Source organism: Canis lupus, chromosome 13 (assembly GCF_003254725.2).
Source record: "Canis lupus dingo isolate Sandy chromosome 13, ASM325472v2, whole genome shotgun sequence".
NCBI classification, from domain to species: domain Eukaryota; kingdom Metazoa; phylum Chordata; class Mammalia; order Carnivora; family Canidae; genus Canis; species Canis lupus.
Genome location: NC_064255.1, coordinates 48,665,497 through 48,681,153, shown reverse-complemented (window position 1 = coordinate 48,681,153; position 15,657 = coordinate 48,665,497). Strand labels below are relative to the sequence as shown.

General features: G+C 37.9%; 1 protein-coding gene across 5 annotated transcripts in view; it reads right to left on the bottom strand.

Moving 5' to 3' along the window:
* The window catches only part of CEP135 (centrosomal protein 135), a 78,360-nt gene that overhangs the window by 12,742 nt on the left and 49,961 nt on the right, over positions 1-15,657 (bottom strand). For 4 of the 5 annotated variants that reach the window (XM_025435594.3, XM_025435593.3, XM_025435591.3 and 1 more), the window contains exons 16-22: positions 11,224-11,339; positions 11,000-11,154; positions 10,349-10,404; positions 9,229-9,397; positions 8,078-8,188; positions 7,579-7,764; positions 1,258-1,467 (exon numbers count right to left, since the gene is read on the bottom strand). In XM_025435594.3, coding sequence (XP_025291379.3) covers positions 1,258-1,467; positions 7,579-7,764; positions 8,078-8,188; positions 9,229-9,397; positions 10,349-10,404; positions 11,000-11,154; positions 11,224-11,339 — 1,003 coding nt within the window. Of the gene's footprint in view, positions 1-848; positions 1,006-1,257; positions 1,468-7,578; positions 7,765-8,077; positions 8,189-9,228; positions 9,398-10,348; positions 10,405-10,999; positions 11,155-11,223; positions 11,340-15,657 lie in introns of all 5 variants that reach the window. The other variant, XR_007401713.1, reaches the window with a different exon arrangement.

Below are 15,657 nucleotides of genomic sequence, written 5' to 3'. Positions count from 1 at the left end.
CCACTCTAGCCCTTAAATAGTTTTCACTCATACTACCTTGTCAAGAGAGGGTCATTAACATAAAATCCTAAGGGATCCCTGGGTGGCGCAGCGGTTTGGCGCCTGCCTTTGGCCCAGGGCGTGGTCCTGAAGACCCGGAATCGAATCCCACGTCGGGCTCCCGGTGCATGGAGCCTGCTTCTCCCTCCCTCTGCCTGTGTCTCTGCCTCTCTCTCTCTCTCTCTCACTGTGTGCCTATCATAAATAAATTAAAAAAAGTTTAAAAAATATTTTAACATAAAATCCTAAAATGTGGTCAATCTTTTTTTTTTTTTTTTTTTTAAATGTGGTCAATCTTATCATTAAGGAAGACTTCTTAACTATTATGTGTACCCTGACTATGCAGTCAAGCCTTCATTGGAGCTTCTTAGTACCTGAAAATAAAGATACTACTATATGGATGAAAATTAAAACACCTGTGTTTGAAAACATGCACTGAGTTGTTTAGATAATGCCTCAGTTTGAGAATGCGAAGTTCTAGCTAACTAGACTTTTAAAATTAAGTAAGATTTAAATGCTTTGGGATTTTAAAAAAGATTTTATTTATTTATTTATTTATTTGAGAAAAGGAGAAAGAGAGAGCACAAGGGGTGGGAGCAGAGGGAGAGGGAGAGGGAAAAGAAAACTCCCTGCGGAACAGGAAGCCAATGTGGGGCTGGATCCCAGGACCTGGAGATCATGACCTAAGCCAAAACAGACACGTAACTGACTGAGCCACCCAGGTGCCCCTAAATGCCTTGGGATTTTAATCAGAAAAACTACTCTATTTAGGAAGCAATGAATTACTCAATCTTTCATTTAAATCTTACCTTCAAACAGAGTAAAAGATGTACTGGGATATGTTCCTACTCTATAATAAGAAGACTCCTATTTTCCTAAATACCCATCTACTCCAAAACAGAGAGCATCTAATTCATCACCATGTTTGCCAGGAAAATCTTGGCAAAGAATCTAGTTGTCAAAATCCTGTAGTCAAAAAAAAAGAAAAAAAAAAATCTGTAGTCAACAGTAACTCTTTTCTTTTTACTTGGGGCTGGATCCCGGGGATCATGACCTGAACCAAAGGCAGATGCTCAATGGACTGAGCCACCCCAGGTGCCCTCAAAAGTAACTCCTTAAAGGGGAACAAATATATTGGGCAGTGTAATGATAAAGTAAAACAATGAGGGTAGGGCTAAATAAAATAATGTGGTATAACAAAATCTTTTAAGTTCTTACCCTCTCAAACTCCAGGTTTTTGGAATTCAGTTGCTGGGTCATAATATCTTTGCCTGAGTCGAGCTTGATGCAAAGTTCTCTAAGAGACGACAAATCATTCAACACTGCTGCTTTTGCATCTTCTTGATGCCTCAGCTCTTCTTCTAATCTAGACATGGCTTTTGCCATTGATGAAATCTGAGATTCATAAGCATGATGTGCATTTATGTGCTGAAAGTAGAAAAAGAAACTGGTAAAAAGTTGAAGTAACACAATAATTTTAAAGGCTTGAATCTATACAGCCACAACCTTACTTTATAAAAATATGAAAGCCAATTTTTGCATATTTTAAGATACTCTCAGGAAGCTGCCTGCTATTTAAAGATGGTTTATTTAATGCTTAACCAAATGAATTGTATATAATTATTAATCATGGTAACTAAGTACCTCATGTATATATTTGGAAGATGCAAAGATGAAAATTATCATTTTAGAGTGAATAAGAGAGGTCTCTGAAGTTAGGTTAAATTTTATCTTTAAATTGTTATAATACCCTTTCAAGAAAAAATAACATATATAGTTCTTTCTCAGTTGTCTTTAATTTTTAAAAAATATTTTATTTATTTATTCATGAGACACACACACACACAGATAGACAGAGAGAGGCAGAGGTAGAAGCAGGCTCCATGCAGGGAGCCTGATGTGGGACTCAATCCCGGGTCTCCAAGATCACATCCTGTGCTGAAGGCGGTGCTAAACCGCTGAGCCACCAGGGCTGCTCTCTTCTGGAAGTTCTTTTTTTTTTTTTTTTTTTTTTTCTTCTGGAAGTTCTAAGAGAGAATCTATTCCATGCCTTTCCCAACTTCTGGTGGCTGCTAGTAATCCTTAGTGTACTTTGCCTTGTAGACACTTCACTCCAGTCTCTGCCTCTGTCTTCATCTGGTGTTCTTTGTATCTTGTGTACAGATTTCTCTTACAAAGGTCAACAGTCACGAGGTTATGGTCAGCCCTATAGTCCAGTATGACCTCATTTTACCTAGATTATACCTGCAAAAACTCTATTTCCAAATAAGGGCACATTCACAGGTGCTTGGGGGTTAGGATTTCAACATAACTTAAGGCCCATAATTCTATCTACTCTTTAGGTCCCCAAAATTCATGTCCTTCCTTTGTAAAATACATCCACTCCATCCCAACATTCTAGCATCAATTCTAAGTCCAAAATCACATCTAAGCATCATCTAAATTAGATGCAGGCAATACTCTAGATGTGGTCCATCTAGGGGCAAAACTATTCTCCCTCCAGAGATCTGTGACACTAGCAAACAAGTTACTTGCTTACAAAAACAACAGTGAAACAGGTATAGAATAGCCAGGCCTACTATGAAAGGAAAAAAATAGAAGGAATGAAGAAGTTACTAGTCCAGAGTAAGTTTGTAACCAAGCAAGGAAAATTCCATTTGGTTTCAGGGCCTAAGAATAATTATCAGTGCCCCAATGGTCTGTCTTCTGGGCCTGCTAGAGCGGCCCCACCTTCTCACCCTTCAGCTACAGCCCCACCCTCTTGGCCCTCAGTGGCAGTGGCATTGCACTCTGGAACGAAGGAGGGAGTAGCTCCATCCCCGGGCCTGTGGTGGCACCAGCAGCCCCATTTGCTTCTGAGCTGCCCTTTGCAGCCTTGCTGGTCTCTGAGCTACCTTCAGAGCCATTCTTCCCTCTTCTCAAAGGAGAACATATATTTGTAGCCAAGTAACACTCCTAGCCCGTTTTCTGCAGGTAAGATCCCAGATGTTCAACAGCCTTCCTTCATTTCACCTTGTTTCTGTCCCCGTCATTACAAGCTGGCAATCTTTCTACGGGGGTGACTGATCGGCTATATGAGTCACATCCCTAATCTATCTGTTCACGAAGAGGCTGTGGAGCCACACACTTGGCCTGTCTCCAGCGCACACTCAGTAGGCTAAGAAGTTTCCAAATCATCAAGACCTGGTTCCTTTTTTCCCCTCTAAATTTTAAGTCTAGTATACTTAACACACCAGTATTATATTAGTTTCAGATGTACAATATAGTGATTCACAATTCTATACATTACTCAGTACTCATCATGGTAAGTGTACTCCAAATCCCCTTCACCTATTTCACACCTCCCCCCACCTACCTCCCCTCTGGTGATCATTAGTTTCTCTAGAGTTAAGAGTCTGTTTCTCCTTTGTCTCTTTCTTTCTTTGTTCATTTGTTTCTTAAATGATTTGAGTGAAATCATATGGTATTTGTCTTTCTCTGACTTATTTTGCTTAGCATTACACCCCCTAGACCCATCCATGTTATTGTAAAGGCAAGAATGAAAAGATTCATTCTTTTTTATGGCTGAATATTATTTCATTGTGCATATACATATGCACACACATTTTATACATATGTATGTATATAATTTCTTTATTCATCTATTGATGGACACTAGGGCTGCTTCCATACTTTGGCTAATGTAATAATGCTGCAAGAATCAGAGGGCACATGTATCTTTTTGAATTAGTGTTTTGTATTCTTTGGGTAAATACTCAATAGTGGGATTACCAGATCATATGGTAATTCTATTTTTAATTTTTCAAGGACTCTCCAAACTGTTTTCCACAGGGGCTGTACTAATTTACATTCTCACCAATAGTACATGAGGGTTCCTTTTTCTTGGTGTCCTTGCCAACATTGTTTCTTGTGTTTTAGATTTTAGTCATTCTGACAGTTGTGAGGGGATACCTCACTGTGGTTTTAATTTGCATTTCCCTGATGATGAGGGATATTAAACATCTTTTCATATGTCTGCTGGCTGTCTATCTTCTTTGGAAAAATGTTCGTATCTTCTGCCCCACCCCCCCTTTTTGAGAGTGCATGCAAGCAAGCAGGGAGGGGCAGAGAGAATCTTAAGCAGACTCTTTGCTAAGCGCAGAACCTGACGCAGGGCTTGATTTCATGACTCTGAGATCACAACGTAAGTTGAAATCAAGAGTCAGACGCTTAACTGAGCCACCTAAGTGCCCCATTTCTGCCTATTTTTAAATTGGATTGTTTTTTTTTTGGTTGTCATTTGCAAATATCTTCTCTCATCCAGAAGGCTGTCTTTTATTTTTACTTTTTAAAGTGAGCTCTACACTTAAATGTGGGGCTTAAATTAATGACTCCAAGATCAGGAGTCACATGCTCTATTAACTGAACCAGCCAAGTGCCCCTAGTAGGTTGCCTTTTAATTTTGTTGATAGTTTCCTTTGCTGTGCAGAAGGTTTTTACTTTGATGTAGTCCTAGTAGCTTATTTTTGTTTTTGTTCCCCTTGCCTCAGGAGACATACCTAGAAAAATGTTGCTATAGTTGATGTCAGAGAAATTATTGCCTGTGCTCTTTTCTAGGATTTTTGTGGAATCAGGTCCCACATTTATGTCTTTAATTCATTTTTTAAAATGATTTTATTTCTTTTATTTTTTTTTTAATTTTTTTAAAAAATTTTTATTTATTTATGATAGTCACAGAGAGAGAAAGAGAGAGGCAGAGACATAGGCAGAGGGAGAAGCAGGCTCCATGCACCGGAAGCCCGATGTGGGATTCGATCCCGGGTCTCCAGGATCGCGCCCTGGGCCAAAGGCAGGCGCCAAACCGCTGCGCCACCCAGGGATCCCATGATTTTATTTCTATTAGAGAGAGAGAGAGAATGCACAAACAGGAGGAGGGGCAGAAAAAGAGGGAGAAGCAGGATTCCTGCTGAGCAGAGAGCCTGACATGGGGCTTAATTCCAGAACCCTGAGATCATGACCTGAGCCAAAGGCAGATGCTTAACCGACTGAGCCACCTAAGCACGCCTCTTTAATCCATTTCGAGTTTTTTTCTTTAAGATTTTATTTATTTATTCATGAGAGACAGAGAGAGAGAGACAGAGACATAGGCAGAGGGAGAAGCAGGCTCCCTGCAGGGAGCCAGATATGGGACTCAATCCCAAACTCCAGGATCACACCCTGAGGTAAAGGCACATGCTCATCCACTGAGCCAGCCAGGTGTCCCTTGAGTTTATTTTTATGTATGGTGTAAGAAAGTTTCATTCTTTTGCATGTAGCTGTGTAGTTTTCCTGGTTCTATCTGTTGTAGAGACGGTCTTTTCCCCCTGCATATTCTTGCTTCCTATGTGATAGAATAATATGGGTTTATGTCTGCACTCTATTCCGTTCCATTGATCTGTGTGTCTGTTTTTTGTTTCAGTACTATACTGTTTTGATTACTACAGCTTTGCAATATAGCTTGAAATCTGGGGTTGTGGTATCTCCAGGTTTCTTCTTCCTTTTCAAGATTCCTTTGGCGTTTTGGGGTCTTTTGCGGTACCATACAAATTTTAGGATTATTGGGGCACCTGGGTGGCAGAGTTGGTAAAGCATCCGACTCTTGGTTTTGGCTCAAGTTGGGATCTTAAGGTCATGAGATTGAACCCTGTGTATTGGGCTCTGTGCTCAGAGCAGAGTCTGCTTAAGATTTTCACCCTGTCTCCCTCAAATAAGTAAATCTTAAAAAAAATCTAGGGAGGCACCTGGGTGGCTCAGTTGGTTAAGCATCTGCCTTTGGCTCAGGTCATGATCTCGGGGTCCTGGGATTGAGCCCCACGTCAGGCTTCCTAATCAGCAGGGAGTCTGCTTTATCCTCTCTCTCTGCCCCTCCCCCTGCTTGTGCTCTCACTTTCTCTCTCTCAAATAAATAAATAAATAAATAAATAAATAAATAAATAAATAAAATCTTTTAAAAAGTAAAAAGATAAATAAATATTTTTAAAAATGTAGGATTATTTGTTCTAGTTCTATGGAAAATGCTGTTGGTATTTTGGTAAGACCTGGCTCCTTTCTCACTTATTTCTTTTCTTTGTATTTTACTATAAGCAGCAAAAAGAAACCAGGCTACACCTTATACACTTTGCTTAGAAATGTTCTCAGCTAAATATCCAAGTTTATCACTTATTCTGTGTTCTTCTAGGGGCACATTGGTGGCTTAGTCTATTGAGTTTATGACTCTTGATTTTGGCTCAGGTCATGATCTCAGGGTTGTGAGATCAAGCCCCATGTTAAGCTCAGCATGGAGCTTGCTGAAGATTTTCTCTCTTGGGACGCCTGGGTGGCTCAGTGGTTAAGCATCTGCCTTGATCCTGGAGTCCCAGAACTGGGTCCCACATCAGGCTCCCTGCATGGAGCCTGCTTCTCTCTCTGCCTGTGTCTCTCCCATTCTCTGTGTCTCTCATGAATAAAAATAAATAAATAAACAAACAAATAAATAAATATCCAATAACATGTTCCTCAATGGCATCTGAGACCTCACTAGAAGAAACATTAAGATTCCTGGAAAAATTCTGTTAAAAATTTATGTATTTTGTAAATGACAGCAGTTTTGTCTCTAGCTATTTTTTCTAAGCCCTTACTAGGATCCTCTCTAATGTGCATCTTTCTACCAATGAGTTTTTCAAAGCAATCTAGGATTTTTCTATCAAGCACTTAAAATTCTTTCAGCCTTTATTCATTGCCATATTTCAAAGCCACTTTCATATTTTCATTATAGTTTTCCTTAAGGAAAAAAGTATGGCAATTTCTGAAAATGCTAAACTTAAAAATCATCATGATTCAGCAATTCTACTTCCAGGTATATCCTAAAGAACTGAAAGCAAGGACTTGAACAGATTGTATATCCATGTTCATAGCATTATTCCTGGCAGCCAAAGGTGAAAACAAATGAAATGTCCATTGACAGATGAATGGATAAAGAAAATGTGAGGTATATACACAATGGAGTATTACTCAGCCTTAAAAAGAAATGCAATTTGGACACGTTACAACATACATGAACCTTAAGCCTAAGTGAAATAAGCCAGTCACAAAAAGAAAAATATTGTATGATTCCACTTATATGAGGCACAAAAAGTAGTCAAATTCATAGACAAAGAAAGTACGTGGTTGCTAGAGGCTGGGATGGGGTAGGGAGTGAGGAATGGGCAGTTAGTGTAAATGGGTACAGTTTCTTTTTTTTTTTTTTTATGGGTACAGTTTCAATCAGGGAATATGAAAAAGTTCTGGAAATGGTGGTGACAGTTGCATAACAATGTGAGTATACTAACTGCCAAGAACTGTGCTCTAAAAAATGATAAACTTGATTTTATGTACATCTTACAATTTAAAAAAAGTAATGATACTCATAAGCAAATTATCAGAATTAATGATAAAATATTACACTGACCTTGACTTTATCAATGCTTAAACCTCACTTTAAAGTATCTTTGAATGTTATTGTTTTACTAAATAATGTCATTGCAAGATAAATAAATATATTACCTCCTGAATTTCTTTTTCTAGTAGCTCCACCCTTTCTCGAAGATGTCTCCTCTCAGTATCAATTGAAAGAAGTTCCAGTCGAACCGAGCTACTTTCTCCCTCAGCTTGATGGGCTTTGACCTCCCAGTCTTCAGCACGGTTATGAAGCATCTGAAATCTATCTAACAAATCTTGATTTTCTTTTTCCTGGTTTTAAGTATAAGTAAATTGTTTCTAAATTAGTAACTGTCATCCATTGGAATACTCATATCATAAACATACACACACACTGGGATTTTTGTTTTAATGAGGAACCATACGCTATCTGTGCAGACAGCATACTAAGTAAGATCTGTGGGGAAATATAAAAATACGGTAGGCAAGATCTCCTCTCTCATATCTTAATATCTATGAGAAGAGACAGGAAAAGAAATAAATAAATGAGGAGACAGAATAAACACACATCAAAATATTTTTTAGATTATCAGTCTTAAATTCAACCTAAATATTTTTTATATACCTTAGCAGCCATTAAGCTCTCCCATCGTGACACTTCAGTTATGTAATTATGAACTCTACTCTTCATTTCTTCTTTTTCTTGAACTGCTGCTTCCAATTCCAGTGAGATTTCCTGTTAATCAGAGAATTGAAGACAGATAAATCTACAATAAATGTGGCACCTAATGAGTTCTATTTATTTTATTTTTTTATTTTTTTATTTATGATAGCCACAGAGAGAGAGAGAGAGAGAGAGAGAGAGAGAGAGAGAGAGAGGCAGAGACACAGGCAGAGGGAGAAGCAGGCTCCATGCACCGGGAGTCCGACGTGGGATTCGATCCCGGGTCTCCAGGATCGAGCCCTGGGCCAAAGGCAGGCGCCAAACCGCTGCGCCACCCAGGGGTCCCCATGAGTTCTATTTATATTCAAAAGCTCCTTTTGAATTGGGGGAATAAGAGTAGGAGAAAGGAAAACTGTTCCTAAGAGTTATTTTCACATGTTTTTCTTGACCGTGACTTTTTAACCAAATATTACCACCCATTTCCCTCAAATAGTCTTGACCACGTATCTGGCATTTATATTATGGGGCTAGCTATGCTCAAGGGTTGTCATTTTAAAAAATTCATGTATCAGCGCTATGTTTTATACTGAATACTAAAAGTAATTTTTAAAAAATTTAAAATATTTAAAACAGGAAAATCATTTATCTTCTTAGTGTAATCCTTTAATAAACCAGCACAAACAAAACCGATACTTCTCAGTATCTGCCATTCTAAAATATTAACTTACTTATAGGTATATCTCTAAGTTGTTGAAAGGATGTGTGAATAATTAAAATCATGGATCTTTAAAACATAGCACTTTGCCTTGAAAGTGATGTTGAGGGTGACAATGGTATCTGCCACAGACAATACAATGTTCTCAGCTTTAGGAGTCCTTATAACAAAGACCAAAATAGTAAGGAGACCACAGTTGTAACAATTAGACACCCTGTGATATACAGCAGCGTTCTAAACCATACTTTTTAATACTCTTATAAATTCAATTCCCCTCAAAGAATTATTTATGTTGTTCATATTAATATCATTAAATTTTAGAAAACATATTTAGAGCTTTAAAATTTAGCAAAGAATGAATATGGAGTAAAACAAAGTTTATGCATTGTGCTCATACCTGGTTTTCTCTTGCCATTGTATTCAGATCTTCTTGTAATCTTCTGTTTTCCTTAAAAGACACTTCTTTAGATTTTCCTACTTCATCAAGTTCTTTGTGAGCTGCATCAAGCTGGCGCCGGAGGCTGCTTATTTCTCGCTCCCGATTAGTCAACGTTTCCTTTATCTGGCTGTTAACACAAAGGATGTGGAAATAATAAAGTTTTTTGGAAAAATGTAAATCATTTAAAAGAAAACTGCTGTACTCTGAATTAAGTACACTAAGAATACAAGAAATTATACTGCATTAAGACACTGATAAATTAGGTAAAGCAGATATTTTAGATCTCTACCAATCATCATATGGAAATAGTAATAAAATAAATTTATAATTCTAAAAGTCAGGTAAAAATAGAGGACTTTTTTTTTTCTTCTTAAATAGAGGACTTTAAAATATTAGGAGCAAAACATAATAGATTCAATTGTTAAGTATTATTTAATATTTAAGTCTCCACTACCATGTAATGTGTAAAGGCATATAAAATAATAGTGACTTTTGTCTTGAAGTAGAGATTAGACATAAAATGTAAAATTGTGTAACTATTCAAGATAGGTTTTGATGTAGAACAAATTTCAGATTGGCTACTAAAGTAATCCAAGTTTTTTTTTTTTTTTTTAAAGATTTTATTTATTTATGAGAGACACAGAGAGAGAGAGAGAGGCAGAGACACAGGAAGCGGGAGAAGTAGGCTCCCTGCGAGGAGCCTGATGTGGGACTCGATCCCGGTACTCGGGGATCATGCCCTGGGCCAAAGGCAGGCACTAAACTGCTGAGCCACCCAGGGATCCCAAGTAATCCAAGTTTTAATAATTAGGGTCTGAACAGAGTAATTATGGTAGAAATAAAGAGCAATAGGTATGAAAAGAATAACAAGTCAGACATAACAACTGAGATTTGATGATGGAGAGGAGAAAGTTAAAGAGGATGGCATGTTCATGGAAGACACTCAGATGCTGCCACCAGCAAAAACGGGAAAACTGAACAAAGAAATTACCTATGATCAAATTGCTACTTAAATACATAAGCTATATTCACTGAAACTTTCTAAAAAAAGCTGGATGCCATTTCATTGATTACTTACTTCATAGAAGATTCACATTCTGAGACTGTCTTCTTCATCTGAGCAATAGCTTTTTCCTACAGAAATTATGAAAATATGATTCTAAAACATTCATATAAAAATGTCTTTACTTGAATTTATATAATTTATCACATTTATATAAATTACTCTATAAAAGAAAGCTTCAAAGTAAACATTTCTATGTCTCAATACTTTACATATTGGCATGCTTTTACCCATTCTAAGAACCTGAATTGTTTCCTTGAATTTGCTATAATCATATTTGATAAAATTACATTCCATAAATAGAATTTTTTGGGGGGGGTTGGGGAGAAAGGCATGTGCCCATGAGTGATGGGGCAGGGGGGAGGGGCAGGAGAGGGAAAGAGAGAACCTTAAGCTCCATGCCCAGTGCAGAGCCCAACACAGGGCTTAAGTGCACAACCCTGAGATTGTTGACCTCAGCCAAAATGAAGAGTAGGATCCTTAACCAACTGAGCCACCCAGGCGCCTCTATAAATAGAACTTTTGCAGATCCAAATTAATGGCATGAAATGAAATTTAAGAATATTAGAAGATTAGGCTGTAGGCCTTAGGAATTTACATATTTGAAAGAGAGAATGAGATAATTTCTGTTGAGATGCCGGATAAAGGTATTTAGCTGTCACATACTTTATTAACCAGGTTTTCTTGCAAGTTTGCAATCTTTTCTGTCTTCTCATCTACTGTCTCCTGAAGAAAGTCTTTCTCTTTATCAATAACATCAATGGTCTTTTTCATTACATGAGCCTCTTCACTCTGCGAAGTCATCTGAAGGTATAGTTTATCTATAAAGAGAAATGTTTGTTAGACCAAATAAAGTAGGTTTAGCAAAAGCAAAATTTAAAAATGCTTACCTATTTTTTCCTGCAGTATGCTTATTTGTGCTTGGGCTGATTCAAGTTCATCTCTTTTCTTGGAGAGCCGGTGCTGACAATCATCAAGTGACCGCTGTAGCTGCTCATTTACTAGCCTAAAGAATCAGTGGACAAAAACAAATGGCATTCTTTATCTCTAGTAGAAATAATTTTTTAAAAATGAGAGATTTTAAAAAATATTATTTTTAAAGTTTCTTTTATTTATTTTAAAGCTCTTCCAGTATAATCAATGGTATTATATTATATATTATTTCTTGCTGTCCACCATTCTTCTTCAAAATGGTTCCATCTTCCTAAAAATAATATAGTATAAAAATCAAATTAATTATATACTCTTTTCTAGAGGTTTCCTGGTAGTTTTAAAGTTCTTGTTTCCTAATATTAACACACTTTTCCTTGTAAAATCTATTTTCAAACGTGGAGGTAAAGGCATGCCCTGTTTTTACAGCATGGCCTGGCACTTCCAAGGATTATCCATAAATCCAGACTGGTGAGCTTTTAATTTTGCTTTCTATTTCGACTTTTTTGGTAGGTAGTCAACTGGAGGTCTTAGTAAACAGGGAAAATGGACAATTATTGTAGTGCAATCTATGAAGAATTCAGGGAGACCAATATCCTCTATCTACAAGGGAAAATGCTCAAAAATAGAAGGCCCACCCATAGAGTCCCTGTGGACACTGGGACACCAAGTGGTTGGCAGTGTTTGAAGTTCTAAGTAGAAATGTAAAATAGGAAGGTTAATACCTAATAAAAGTATGATTGATAAAGGAAGGCAGTATAACATCTTGACTGTATACATAAAGTAGGCTCTTAGTGAGTCCTAAAAATAGCTTTACCTTTTCATACTCTAGTGTAGACAGGAAGGGGACAGTAGAGATTCTTTTTTTTTTTTTTTTAAGATTTATTTATTCATGAGAGGCACACACACGCAGAGAGAGAGAGAGAGAGAGAGAGAAAGAGAGAGGCACAGACACAGGCAGAGGGAGAAGCAAGCTCCATGCAGGGAGCCCGATGTGGGACTCGATCCCGGGACTCCAGGATCAAGTCCTGGGCTAAATGCGGCGCTTAACCGCTGAGCCACCCAGGGATCCTGACAATATAGATTCTATAACAGATCCTGGATGTAACTTCTCTGACAGAAATACTGCTGTTAAGATAAAGGTCTGCTTAATGAAAGAACTGAGGTATAAAGGTGATAAGGATGAATAGTTGAGTGACTATCATATTATTTGTTCATCATGGTGTTTGGAAAGGAAAATCTGAGAACTATGTTATTAGGAGAAATTAACCAATTTCTTAGCTTTGAAAGCGTTATGAACATACCAAAGGGAGTGATGACTTACCACAAGACAGTGAAGCAGTAAAATTTAAAACCAAAGTTCTAGCTCTCTACTTATGAGCCATGTGGCTGATTGGACAGGACCATCTCTTGGTCTCAAATTCCTTAGTTATACTACATTACATAGAGGGACACATGATTTCATTTTAGGGGACAAGCAGTGTAGGTTTGGAATTTTAATGGCATACTAGAGGAAAGAGAAACAGTAATGATATCCATATTTTATTTTTTTGACTTTGTGACCATATTTACCATTTTAACCATTTACATTTACCATGTAAATCAGTGGCATTAAATACATTCACAGTCCTGTATACCCATTACCAGTACCTACCCAAAACTTTTTCATCCTCACCAACATAAACTCTGTACCTACTGAACAACAACTCCTCCTTCTCTCTTCCCATTCTCTGGTAACCTCTACTTCCTGTCTTTATGAATTTAACTCTAGGTACCACACATAAGTAAAATCATACAATATTTGCTCTTTAGTGCCTGGCTTATTGCATTTAGCACGATGTGTTCAAGGTTAATCCATGTTGTAGCAAGTGTCAGAATTTCCTTTCTCTTTATGGTCAATCCAGTGTACGTATGTATCACAATCTGTCCATCTGTCGATGGGTATTTGGGCTGTTACTTTCTTTTGGCTATTGTGAAGTGCTGCTAGGAACATTTGTGTACATATACTGGTCTATTCTTAATTCTTTTAGGTACATATCTAAAATTGCTGGGTCATATGGTAATCCTATGTTTACAGCTTCTTGAAGACGTGCCAGATTATTTTCCACAGCGCTGGACTATTTTACATGTTCCCATCAGCAATGAGAGTTCTGGTTTCTCTATTCCCTTGCCAACACTTGTATTTTCTTTTTCTCATTTAGAGCCATGGTAAGGGGTATAAAGTGATACCGCATTATGATTTTGACTTGCTTTTTCCTAATAAGCATCTTTTCATGTGTTTGCTGGTCATTTATATACCTTATTTGGAGAAATGCCTATTCAAGTCCTTTGTCCATTTAGACAGGTTGCTTGTCTTGTTATTGTTCAGTTATAAGAGTTCTTCATACATTTTGGACACTAGACGCTTATCAGTGTTATGAATTGAAAATATTTTCTCCTGGGACACCTGGGTGGCTCAGCGGTTGAGCATCTGCCTTTGGCTCAGGGTGTGATCCTGGAGTCCTGGGATCGAGTTCCACATCGGGCTCCCTGCTTGGAGCCTGCTTCTCCCTCTGCCTGTGTCTCTGCCTCTCTCTGTGTCTCTTATGAATAAGTAATTAAAATCTTTATTTTATTAAAGATTTTATTTATCTATTCATAGAAACAGAGAGAGAGTGAGAGAGAGAGAGAGAGAGAGGCAGAGACACAGGCAGAGGGAGAAGCAGGCATCATACAGAGAGCCTGCCGTGGGACTAGATCCAGGGCCTCCAGGATCACACCCTGGGCTGCAGGCGGCGCTAAACCACTGTGCCACCGGGGCTGCCTGTAAATAAAATCTTTAAATAAAAAAATTTTTCTCCCATTCTGCAAGTTGTCACTTTCTTGATAAAGTATTTTTTTAAATTTTTATTATTTTTTAAAGATTTTATTTATTCATGAGAGACACAGAGAGAGAGAGAGAGAGAGAGAGAGAGAGAGGCAGAGACATAGGCAGAGGGAGAAGCAGGCTCCATGCAGGGAGCTCATGTGGGACTAGATGCCAGGACTTCAGGATCATGCCCTGAGGCAAAGGCAGATGCTCAACCACTGAGCCACTCAGGGATCCCCATAAAGTCTTTTGATACACAAAGTTTTCTATTTTGTTGGAAGTCTAATTTAACTACTTTTTCTTTTGTTGCTTATTCTTACTGGTGTCCTTAGAATCCATTGCCAAACCCAAAGTCATTAAGATTTTCTCCTATGTTTTCTTCAAGAATTTTATGGTTTTAGCTCTTCTATTTAGGTCACTGACCCATTTTGAGTTAATTTTTTAATTAGAGTGAGGTACGGGTCCAGTTTCATTCTTTGGCATGTGGATATCCAGCTATTCTAGCACCATTTATTTTATTTTATTTTATTTTTAATTTTTTTTTTATTTATTTATGATAGGCACACAGTGAGAGAGAGAGAGGCAGAGACACAGGCAGAGGGAGAAGCAGGCTCCATGCACCGGGAGCCCGATGTGGGATTCGATCCCGGGTCTCCAGGATCGCGCCCTGGGCCAAAGGCAGGCGCCAAACTGCTGCGCCACCCAGGGATCCCTCTAGCACCATTTATTGATGAGACTATTCTTTCTCTATTGAATGCTCTTGGCGCCCTTGTTGAAATCAACTGGCCATAGATACATGGGTTTATTTCTGGACTTTCAGTTTTATCCAATTGGGCCATATGTCTATCTTTATGCCAGTTATCACATTGTTTTGAATGCTGTACCTTAAAAACAAAAAGATTTTATTTATTTGAGAGAGAGAGTATGTGGAGAGAGACGAGAGGAGAAGCAGACCCCCCCCCACTGAGCAGGGAGCCCAATGCAGGGCTCCATCCCAGGAGTCTGGGATCATGATCCGAGCTGAAGGCAAATGCCCCCAACAGACTGAGCCACCCAGGCACCCTGCTTTTTTTCTTTTTGGTATATAATACTGTATACCAGCTTTGGTATATAATACTGTATACCAGCTTTAAGTGTACAACATAGTGATTTGACTTTTTATATGTTACAAAATGACCACCACAAAAGATCTAGTTACCACCTGTCACCAAAGTGATTACAATACTACTGGTTATATTCTCTCCGCTGTACTTTACATCCCTGTGACTTCTCTTTCTTTGTCTTTGTCACTTAGTGTAATAGCTTCTAGGTCCATCCATGTTTTCACAGATTGTCACAAAATGACAAGAGCTCATGCTTTTTTATGGTAATATGCCACTGTATATGTATATACTATATCTTTTTTTTTTTTTTTACATTTTTTAATCCACTTATCAATGGATACTTGAGTTGCTTCCCTATCTTGGCTCTTGTAAATGCTGCAGTAAACATAAGAGTGTATATAACTTTTTGAATTAGTGTTTTAATTTTCTTTGAAAAATCACTG